We start from the raw sequence: 11,597 nt of genomic DNA on the forward strand, positions 1-11,597 counted from the left end.
AAACTTACAGCTGTCATTAAAGGCTAGAGTTATGTTATCATCAAAATGATAAATCCACATCAGCGTCTTTATTGCTTATCCACCTGCAGGCGTGAAACATGATGACACAATGCTGAAATCCCAAATAAGTTGGCAAGAATTTCACATTTCAATTTCATCTCTCACTGATTACTGAATAGACAAATTTTCTGGAGAAACACCACGCCTGCAAATCTCTTTTTTTGTTTGATTTGTCTTCAATTTGTCATGTGCTGCATTGCCTCTTAGCTTTTGAAGCCCCCAAGGCTGTTTGCTCTTAAAACTGGACATTATTTGCTTCAGGGATGTAAAAACAACATTAACATATACGTCTGTGAGGAGATAATGCTGGTGGTAAATAGAAATAATTAGAAATCAGAACTACGTATGCTCAAAGCAAAAGATCATTAAAGATGTGGTGTAGATGAGGTGTAAGAATTTAACTCAAATAACAGTGGGTTTAGGGAATGATGATATAGATGGTTATGATCTGATGAGAAATATTTGCATCAACATTAAAAAATAAAATACTTTTCTAGCCAGCAAAATCTTACTTTTAGACTTAATTGGGAAGACAGTGAAATCACAGCTAGCAGTGTTTTGTTTAATTTCAAATTTATTAGATATGGAAAACAGGCGCAATTAGATTAACCTCAGCTTTTCAGAGGGGTAAAACTTTGTTTGGTCCAAATGATTAAGCCAATTTAGAGCATCCCTCATCATAATAATACATCCAGAAGGTCACACTGACACGGCGACATAATGTACCAACTCAAGGGAAAACAAATAGAAAATGTGACTTTTAGGACATTTAGGAATCTGAGTTTATGTATCTATTGGTGTGTTTCTGGTGTTTTCTATTATATGCGTAAAAAAATGTTCTGTCACCTCTAATTCAAATGTCCTGCTGCAGCTCTGACCTACTGCCTCTTACCTTTGGAGGGCAGTTTGTGTGAGAATTGGCTCAGAGAACCACTGAGAGACAAACGAGCAGCCTGCGTTGTGAAAAAATGACTTCCATTAACTTGACTGGTGAATGGTCACCCCATGCAGTGTAGTACAGCCCTCTGGTACTATTTAACTTAATGAATTAAGTGGGCAGAGAGCCAGCAGAGGAGAGAGCACAAGTGCCTTCCTTAAGTGTTTCCACAGGCTCCAGTTACTTCAATGTCAGCCAAATCTCAGAACCCGCACAATGGATTAATTCCTGCAGGAAATACAGTAAGTGTGGATCCTCTGTGTGGCCTCAAGGACAGAAAACTGTTCACTGTCCGTTTTGGATGTCATCAGCATAAACCGGCAATCACTCCCCCCATTTTCCCAGACATGATATCCAGTGCTCTGTCAGTGTTACTGATGGTCCTGAGAGAGTGAACTCTGCACTGTGTGGCATGAATTTAGGCCACAGATAATTTTAGATTGAAGGGAAGCTATTTATCTCATAACAACCAGCGTATTTATGTTTTTAATATCTTCAGTATAAACAGCATAAAGTCTCTATGTTGGCTAGTTCTCATACATAATTTTGCTAATGCATGAGAACTAACCGACCTCAGAAGAGTACAGTGTAATGAAGTCTGTCTGACCTGATGTAAAGGCTTATTACAACATCATTCACTTCTACATTGCCTAATTCATCAAACAGGCCAACAGAGACCATATAAGGCTTCCCATATAAGTGCTTGCCCTCTGTGAGAGGCAAACAAACAATAATTACTTGAGGATAAGAGATAATTGGCTGTCAACATGGTGGAATTTCTCCTTCCTCACCTTTGCAAACAATGAGCGGAGCAATGAATCTTATTTGAATGTAGCTCTTCATCTCAGTGGCAGGCTCATTGTGACTCAACAGAACTTTGACAGTATTTTAAAGAGCCGAAGGAGCTATAGGAGGCGGCATTGTGGCTGTGAGCCAGGTCAGCTCCATGAGCCCCATGGGGTTCACTGGATTCATACTCCTACTTGGTATGCGTTCGGCCTGCAGCTCAGTCGGGCAAACAGGAGCCAACAACAGCAGGGGTCAAAGGAGAAGTGAGGCTCTCAGGAAAAAGGCCCCAGTGTCAAAGAGGAAGGATGGCATGTGATGATAGCTCATGCGTCCTGACCACAACGACCGTAATGATTTCGAGTTTATTCTGGTGACAAACGCCACTACTGTCTGAAAAATGTTGCAACTATGAAGTTCAGGTTTTGAGAAACCAAACACAAAAATATCAAAAGGAATTAATATCTAATATTTACAATATAGTTTGTTTTATATTTTAATGCAACTCTGGTGAAAGAAAGACTGAAAGAAAACTGTCATTCTATTTACTTTATAGATATAGTCAGAACCATTTTGAACACTTGCAAAGTTATGTTGAACATACACTGGTAAACTATTTTATGTTACATAAATAGCAAATACATAGCAGAATATTTAAAATTTAAATTTACACAAAATCATAAAACGCTTATCAATATCTTGCTCGAAGGATGGCTGGAAAAACTTTGCTGTTTCCTTTGATTTTCAAAAATAAGTGCAAAAAGATCCATAGGAACTTGTCCAATCACACCTGCAGCATTAATTCAATGAGTTAACATGTTAACATGTAACAAGCAGAGTATTTAGCCATATTTCAATAAAACAATGTCGACAGGATGCATACAGGTTGATTATGGTGACGGACTGCAATGAGAAGTCTCAGAAGTTTTGAGAACTGTGAATTCTCTAACCGATATGAACTCATGTTGACACCTTTACCGTTTTCTGTGAGAAAAAGCTTTTCACAGGTCTGCCACAAACTCTGCTTTTCAAGTAAAACAGAGTTTGAAAGTGGAATAGTGGGAAGAATTTGTTATCACTTAAAAGGTTCTGTGAGAGGGCAGTACCAGTAACAATTAAAAGCTAAAACTAATTTACAGTATGCTCAACACATAAAGAGAATGCTACCCACTTTCTGTAACAAAATCAGGCACTAAATGTGGGTAATTTTTTCCCATAAATACTCAGTGGAACACGATGAAAACATTTCACAGTGATAACCTCAGAATGTAAGTGAATCCACACAGTAAGAGAACTAATTCAAGTACAATGGCGCTTTAAAGTTTGATGTACAGCACATTTATAAAACTACAATATTTATCTGCAACATATTCAGCCTGCAACCTTCAACATGCTTCATCAAATGCTGGTGTACAGTCAGCAGCATCCTCATCTCCCAAAGTGCAGGCATGTGAGTTTTCCTGTGCATGCACCTGCAGAATCTCCGGCCCGCTCTGCAGGCACTTTCTGTAATGAGGCTCAGTGTGAAGCAGAGACCTCCACCGCCCCCTTCATGCCAACCTTTGTGTAGCTTCACTCCAACAGAATCAGGTATCATCTGTCAGTCCGGACTCGACTGGTGCTGTCTTCCTCTCTCTGTGTGGAGGTGTCCTGTCCCGGCAGCAGCCTTTGAGGGCCGTCATGCGAGCGCTGCGCCTCTTCTCGACACTTGGAGCAGCAGCAGAGCGCAGTGCAGAGGCGTTTGCGAATTGGCTGAGTAAACAATACGAACATGATGCAGTTGGCTGCTCCCTGTGAGGTATTGCCAATTCCCTGTTGGGCTCAAACAAAAGCGTTTCAGGGTAATGTAGAAGCAATCGATTATTACAGTAAATGAAATCTCCTTTTTTAATAGGTTGAAATGTAACAAACAAACATTTGAAATGTATTTTTGTATAATGTAAAATATTTTACATACATTTAGAGTAAAAACATGATGTAATATAACTGTCCAGGATGTTACTACAACATAGAGGTTTTACTACATTTTTAACCCATTTAGAGGGACATTTAGAAACATTATTATGCTACTTTTCAGATGTTCATGACACATGAACTTTTCATCATGAATGAGTGCTGATTCACAGGCAGCATGCAATCACACCATCACAAGTTTAACAGCACATACTCTAATGATAGCACACATATACTCCCACACTTATGTGCCGTCATACACACAAACAACTAACACATACACAAAACCTTACATATTAATGGAAACTCTACCTGTGGAAAATGAGATTAAAAGGGGATTAGAAGTTGGTTTAAAAGACACTTTAAACTCACATGTAGAGTGACCAGCGCTGGGTTCTGTCTGGCTGGAGAGCCGACTAGCAGCAGTATGAAGCGCACCGTGCTCCAAATGCGCAAGACGATGAAGATGATGGGAATGAGTGTTAGCTTCATATCAGCCATGGAGGAGAAGGAGTGTGAAGCAGGCCTGCTGGCCAAGATGGGACGGTACTCGGACAGGGCAGCATGCTGCCAAAGAAAGAGTTTTTAAAGAAAAAAAAACAACAAACCAAGCAGAAAAACTAAAATTAGGGTCCGAATAATGCAAATGAGATGTTTCATAGAAGATAATTTCCTCACAGCATGGTGGCTTTTTGAGCCAGACATGTTGCTGTAAGATAGAAAAATTACAACAAACAAATAAAAACAAAAATAACAAATAACCTGCCTCTGCTATGGAGGCTGAGCTTCTTTATCTGTGTTTTGATGTGCTCTTTGATTGAGTGATATCCTCATTAACGTAAAACTTGGGCATTGATCAATGAGCACAATGGTGTGGATCAAGATTCTTTCTTAATATTATGAAACATAATTTTTGTGGCATGTTAGCGGCATGACTATAGGAATAACCATGTCTGTTGGTTGGACTGAAAGATCTGGACAACTATTACATTGATTGCCATTAGACTGTATGCATATCTACTGATGATGGGGTGTATTTTGATGCACATGCTGTTATGTATGTTTTGTATTTCTGTCTTAAAATAACACATTTTGAAGGCTGTGGAGCTATGGCTGAGGTATACTAAGTGCTCTCTGAGTGCTGTCCAGTTTGTATATTGTGTATAATATATCTATGTATCATATATGTGTTATGTTGTAGAGTATTTTTTGGTGGTGGGAGGGGAAGGTGCTACACGATTCCACTATTGCTGCAATTTGCAATTAGTGCCATAAGAGCTAACATGTGGTGTAGCTGGTTTGGTCCTCACAGCTATGTGGATGTGCCTCTTGATCAGGATGTAGAGGACGGGGAGGGTGAGGTAGGCCAAGAACTCCCAGATCTTCCCAGTGAGCAGCATCCACAGGACTCGGTCAGGAGTGTGGATCCTGATCCAGCACCAGCCCACCGACACCTCTGATGCATCGTAGCCAATCTTGTTAAGGGACACAGCTGCAACAGTGATGGCCAGAGGAACACCCCAGCTGGAAAACAAAACAAAACTAAACTAAAGACGACTTCTTCAAAATCATCTTCCTATCTTGAAAATAGCTTCACAATGTTTGCACATAACACCCACAAATATTGCAAAGACATGTGACACCATGTGATAGATTATCTTGTGCTTAAGGCTTGTGTGTGTTACATTGCCCTCTGCAGAGTCATACCAGTTGGGCTGGTTTAGCTTTGTACATCATTAAACTATAAAATAATTTCAGCACTTTAAGAAGCAATGCTCGCTATGTGTCCCCGTGAAGTATTACCTGCTCTCTCAAAATACCAATTTAAAAGGATACTACATTTTCATGGCAATACACAATGATCATTATAAATACCACATGGCTTACGGCCTGCGTGTGCGCGTGTGTGCGTGCGTTATGTATACAAGCCTCGATGAATGGCTCTGTTGTGTGATCTTCACTTCAATGGGGCATTTGAGAATTCACAGAAGCAAAATTAGAATGACAACCACAGACATGGCGGTGAGGCATACCGAGGGGTGAAAATGTTCTTGTGTCCAAAAATAGATCAATTCTACAGCACAGCGAATCAACTCCCTCCTTACATCCTCACAATCAACACGGACATCTCATCAATGTGCAGAGGGGAAGCTGACACAAAGGATGAAACCTATGGGCTCATTCAGGGCATTCAAAGTAGTCTGTTGCGCATATAGTAAAACAAGGTTTGCTGCTTTTAAAAAACAGATTTCCCTGTTTTGTTATTTTGAAACTTATTTCTCCTTAAAGCTATAGTGTAACAGCATGTTTGGATGCTCTGAAGAATCCACCTGCTGAGGAACAAATACAAGAGCACACATGATGAAAAAGTGATGTTAAAATAAATGTTGTACATTCTCCCCAAATTTTAGTAACATAATTTGCACCCATCTTTTATAATGTCCTTTGGTGTTCCCTGTGGTCTCCAAAACTTTTTCCCTTCTCATTCTTCAATTGACAACACACAAAAAAAACAAAAACTGAATGTTTGCATCCTGTCAGCTGTTAACATAAAATAGTAGCTTCTATGCACTATACACCTATAGAAAACTTGGTCTCAAAACTTTCTGATTTAACACTGGATTTCGTTACATTAAACTATGAGTTATTCGTATCTTGCAGCGTGATTGTACTTATGTTTTCATTCTCTTCTTTATGATGTTATATTCAATTTTAGCTTTTTCCATCTTTCATTTTACTCTTTTAAAACACTCTTTATATTACCCTGTGTTGTTTTATGTCTTTTTATGGCTCATATAAAGCACTTTGAATTGCCTTGCTGTTGAAAGGTGTGGTGCAAAGAATACGCCTTGCCTTATGACAAATCAGTTTTACACAAGAAACAAAATTCAGAGTTAACATTTTGTTCCCAGAGTTGAATTTTATGTTTGATATTAAATATCTTCTAATCCAGCACTAATTGAGTTATAACAGACCACAGAGCAGCCTCCATAGTGGGAATCCTATTAAAATAGCCTCAACTGGGATGGAACACTGGGAAGTCTGGTTGTTATGGTAACATCAGATGACCCACTGAGAGATGAAGTCTTAAAAAAAACTGACCAGACAGTACAGGTCAACATTAGTCAAGCCTATTAGGTTGTTGAATTATTAGGACATGTGAAACCCGAACATGATTAATCCCTAATTTTTAGTTGAACATATCCGATAACTTGCTAATTAATTTTATCTGGAATATCACGAACACGGATTTAGAACGTTCCCCTTAGAATGCCCCTTGACAGATTACCATGGAAACCGTAGCTGCTAGCGCGTAGTACAGCTAACTTTGTTGTCTTAAAATTAGCTTTTAGCTTTTTCTGTGACCAAACTAGACTAATTAACAAGTAAACTAAGATGAAACTAGCTCATGTAATCTCTAGTAGTTTAAGGAGACAAAGGGCGAATTTTTGCCGCCCAAAATGACTACTAATGACTACGTTGTAGGGTTACATTCGTCAACAGGACCATGTCCCAAGATGCCTCGGGGTACAAGTTCGGCAAACTTCACCCGTCCGCTTGTTGTTAGCATAGCAGCCAAAAAGATAATTACAACCAACCCTGGTACTCACCTGACAAGGTGGAAGAACAGTACCAGGCTGTCAGCGACTCTTTGACTTGACCTCACGATAAAAATATACAGGTAAACAGCAATGGCCACGGTCCAGAAAAAGGAGCTGGTGTTGGCGAAGGTGGATATCGCCCCTTGAACAACGCAGTCCAGCGAGTCGGTGTGGAAAACCCTCCAGACTCCGAAGGCGTAGGAGACGGCGGAGAGCCAGTCGGACACCGAGAGGTAGACCAGGAGCCTCCTCGGAGTTGTCCTCAAATCTGACCAAATAATGTAGGTGAGGATGATCAGCGAGGAGCCCACAAACGACAGCGCGCACGAAAACAAAACCACCACCTGCTCAGACAAGTACACAACCGTCTGATTTCCATTTGCCATCGTTTAGTGTGATTAAATATGAGCTGCTTTCACCTCATGGACACGAGTTAAACATGCAGCAGTGTTTTTAAACACCCCTCCGACGAGCACACTAGTCTGTCATGTTGCACAGTTTGGTGACACTTGGCTTCGTGTCGTGCTGCATGACTTAATAAACATGGCCTGGTCCCCAGAAGGGAGCCAAACAAACTTTCCTCCACTGTTTAACCCCTCCCTCCCCGCCTCCTTCTCTCCCCTCTTGTTGCACCACCCGGAACCCAAAGCAGAAGTTGGAGTCAGCTGGTATCAGCAGTCATGCAGGTCTATATTTGGCTCTAATGGTCTTTACTTGTGTGACCTCAGTAAAGCTATGGAAAGTTTGTCACATAAGAATAGATGAGGACCTGTAATTTTTTCCATTCTTTGCATGGCTTGTATAAAATGATTCCCTTATGCCACCTCTCATTTCAAGCATGCTAAACACAGAGGACCAGTCAGGCCATTTAGCAGTCACATGTTAAGTGCCCACAAACCTTTTTTTTAACAACTGTCCCAGTCTGCGTTCCAGTACAGTTAAAGTCCTTTGCTAAATGCAAGGTGGTGAAAGAGTCACGTAAATAATTAACTTGCAGTATTAAAAGTATAAAATAATCACAACATGAAGAGAATAAAAGAGTACATATAAACTTGAGGTAGAGTAAGATAACACAACATGAAGAGAATAAAAGAGTACATATAAACTTGAGGTAGAGTAAGATAACACAACATGAAGAGAATAAAAGAGTACATATAAACTTGAGGTAGAGTAAGATAAGCTAAGAGAGTCGAATGATAAAAGAATCACATTTGTACAAAGCTTGAATTTGTCAATAAATGTAAAGATTATTTCTGAAGGCAGTTGGAAGTGAAGGGTTTCCAGTCAAAATAGGGACTCAGTGATCAGTGGATTAAGGTTTTTTGCTAATGCCATAAAGGAGGCATTACTGTATCTTGTTCTTGTGTGTAAATATCTTCTGAAAGCACCAGTAGTCATCCCCAAATATCAGTCTGACTGCAACAAATTGTTTTTGTCATTATTGATAAATCTTCAATTGATTGTTGGGTTAACTGGATTGATTGAATCCTCAATGAAACATCTTGAAAATGGTGAAAAATTCTCATCACCATTTCTGAGAACCCAGGGTAATGTCTTCATATTGCTTGTTTCATCTGACAAATAGTGCAGAATCTGATAAGTATTCAATTTACAATTTAACAGAACAGGCGACAATCGTGATTGTCATTTTTACTTTTTAAATGATTGAAGTGATTGATCCAATATCAGAATTGTTTCTGTCAAATGAGTAATCAAGTAATTGTCTAATCATTTCAGCACTAATTGAAATATACATTAAAGTATTCTACAGGACATATATTAATTTCACAGTGTTTCCCAGCCATGTGCTGTATTGCTGAATGAACTGACTGAGTCCTCACTGAAACATCAGATTTAGACAGTTGGAAAATTATGTAAATGAAGCACACATATTTAAAGGGCAGTTCACAGTGACACGTTGCATTACCCCCTGAACATGCAAGCTTTCCATTGCAGAGAAACCTGAGACTGTCACTCTCAGGATTGTGGTGCAATAAAATTATAAGACGAATTTAATTACCTCGTTATCACACAGCTCCTTGGGCTCCCAGGCCACCCATAATAAAATAAGAATTTGTGACATTTTCAAATAATGAGAAATGCTGCTCTTTGTGTCGAGCAGCTGTTAGTTCTTTGTTGGCCTTGAAACTGTGGTTTTCTTCAGAGTTGAAGTGTAGAAAGATTTAAAGCCATGAAGCAGTGACCTTGCGTGAGAGCAGGATTTTAACGCTCCTGCATTGCTGCAGACCAGAAAAACTGCAACCTTTTTTTAAAAAGTTTGCAGCAATGCAGAGTCACATTGTCCTTTCGCTGCAGTCTGCAGCAAACACATCTGCATTATCATCACAAACACGCAACCAACAACCAGTTTTATAATACACAAAATTTTCCATCAAAGTGTTAACAATAAATTATTTCAAGTCAGTGATTCTGTAGACCAGACAGTTTTTGGCTCTTAAATCATGAGCGCACTATACATTCAGCTGCTTCTGCTTTTGCTCTGTGTGTGTGAGAGAGAAAACCTAAATTAGTGTGCACCTGGCATCCAGGCCGTTCTGCCTCATCTGCACTCATTAGTTCTGTGTTCACATGGCAACATCATTTTTTTTTTTTCAAGACTGCTTTTACACAGTCCAAAGTGATTTATACAACACAAGTTTTTTATAATCATGAAATGCATGTTTACTGTGAAAACAAACAATGCAAGTGAACAAATTAGTCTTTGTGTAACTTTTATTTATCCTTTTTTACAGGTATAATTTGTGACATTAAGAAATTATTAGCCCACAATTGACGATTACGAATCAACCATATTCACTGTTCACTATTATGAAGCAAAATTAAATTTGGCGACAAAAGCAGCATGCATTTGCAGCTAAAAATTATGGTAAGCCAAGCTGTAAGAATTTTCGACAATTTAGAAAATACAATATAGGTTTTATATATTGCTGCAGTTTTTAATGAACAAAAGCATGCCAGGATGCTTTCAGTCACAAGATGGCAGCAGAGGATAATAAAAGTACAACACATAGACAACGTTTGATGCTCTGATCCAATTGTAAATATTGTAGAAGCTGCTAACAAAAAGGCCATGCTCACAGTTGTTTTATCTGCAGTTAATTCTGTATCAGGTCCTCAGCTGTTGTTAATTTCTACAGTGTAGGTACATGTGAAAACTTACAGCAGCAGCAAAGTCCGTGTTTGCTACAATGCTGATATACGTTTTTCCTCCTTCCTTCCTCATTTCTATGGTCCCAGGGCCTCTTATTGCGAAGAATTTCTGCGGCAGTATACTTGCTGATTGCTTCGTTCTCACTCCTCACAACAACCAGCTAAGACACTGCCAGAGAAACACCCACAGGAGCCACGTCCAGCCGTCTGTCCCCCTGCCTGCCGCTCCCCAGCTGGATCCTGGCTGCTCTGTGCCGTGCACCTCCACCTGTGAGTCCGGCACTACGGATGCTCACACTTGTCACGCCCAGCTCCGTGTTGCTCTGCAGTGGTTGTTGCCCCAGGGGGTGGCGTGGTCCTATAAACAGCCGGAAGCACTACAAGAGAAGTAAGAAATACCGATCAACACTTAGTTAGTGGAATAAACCTCATTTGGCCTGATAAAGTTTAATGTTGAATTAGATTAAACATCTGTTTGGATTGGATTTTCTTTTTAGAAATCCTAAAGTAAGCTTTAAGAGACATTCTTCTTTCCTCAACTCCGTTTTATATAACTGCGATGAATTTATGAGTCTCCCCTCCACTGCCGAGAGTGACCCAAAGCTTGCTCCCAAACACATTCACGATACTCTTCTAGTCTTTTGTGCAGCATCACTTTAAGTGCACACAACTTGGGCAAACACAAACACTCCTGAACTAAGAATAGACTTGCCATGACTCATGATTTTGCAACAAAAAGCTCAGTTTGATTTTGCTCTCATCTATTTGTGTGTGTGTATGTGGCTATATGTTCACATGAGTACCATGTAATGTAAGTGCCAGGGTGTTTATGTACCTAAGGGACAACAACCAAAATCCCCTTGCTATCACTTGCATTTGCTCGCTGCAGTGCTATTTTTGGCCGGCTGACCGTTCCATACTGTCTTCTCCCTGTGGACTCTGCTTTGCTGACAGGACAACATGGATACTAGAGAGCTATCTGCAGTCACTCGCAAACGAAGGAGCAGGGGGAATTATGAAGACGATAGAGTGAGTGTCGAGAGGGACGTTTGGAAAAGATATAGATGGATGAACGTCCTCTATCTGGT

At 39.8% G+C, this 11,597-nt stretch overlaps 1 protein-coding gene across 1 annotated transcript; it reads right to left on the bottom strand.

Annotated features, from left to right (window-relative positions):
• Positions 1-3,098: 3,098 nt before the first annotated feature.
• Positions 3,099-7,875, bottom strand: gpr157 (G protein-coupled receptor 157). The gene is made up of 4 exons (XM_070839516.1): positions 7,348-7,875; positions 5,047-5,260; positions 4,109-4,303; positions 3,099-3,595 (listed from the first exon to the last, which is right to left on the bottom strand). Exons 1-4 carry the CDS (start codon positions 7,722-7,724, stop codon positions 3,377-3,379), a joined length of 1,005 nt encoding a protein of 334 aa, XP_070695617.1. The 5' UTR covers positions 7,725-7,875; the 3' UTR covers positions 3,099-3,376.
• Positions 7,876-11,597: the final 3,722 nt, after the last annotated feature.

Source organism: Pempheris klunzingeri, chromosome 11 (assembly GCF_042242105.1).
Source record: "Pempheris klunzingeri isolate RE-2024b chromosome 11, fPemKlu1.hap1, whole genome shotgun sequence".
Taxonomy (NCBI): Eukaryota; Metazoa; Chordata; class Actinopteri; order Acropomatiformes; family Pempheridae; genus Pempheris; species Pempheris klunzingeri.

Bases quoted from the DNA above. Each gene is read 5' to 3' on its own strand.
- gpr157 (XM_070839516.1), bottom strand. From the start codon at position 7,724: ATGGCAAATGGAAATCAGACGGTTGTGTACTTGTCTGAGCAGGTGGTG. The intron at 4,304-5,046 runs GTGAGGACCAAA...TTTCTTTGGCAG, and splicing joins AGAGGCACATCCACATAGCT to CATGCTGCCCTGTCCGAGTA. The intron at 3,596-4,108 runs GTGAGTTTAAAG...TGAGCCCAACAG, and splicing joins CAGCGCTGGTCACTCTACAT to GGAATTGGCAATACCTCACA.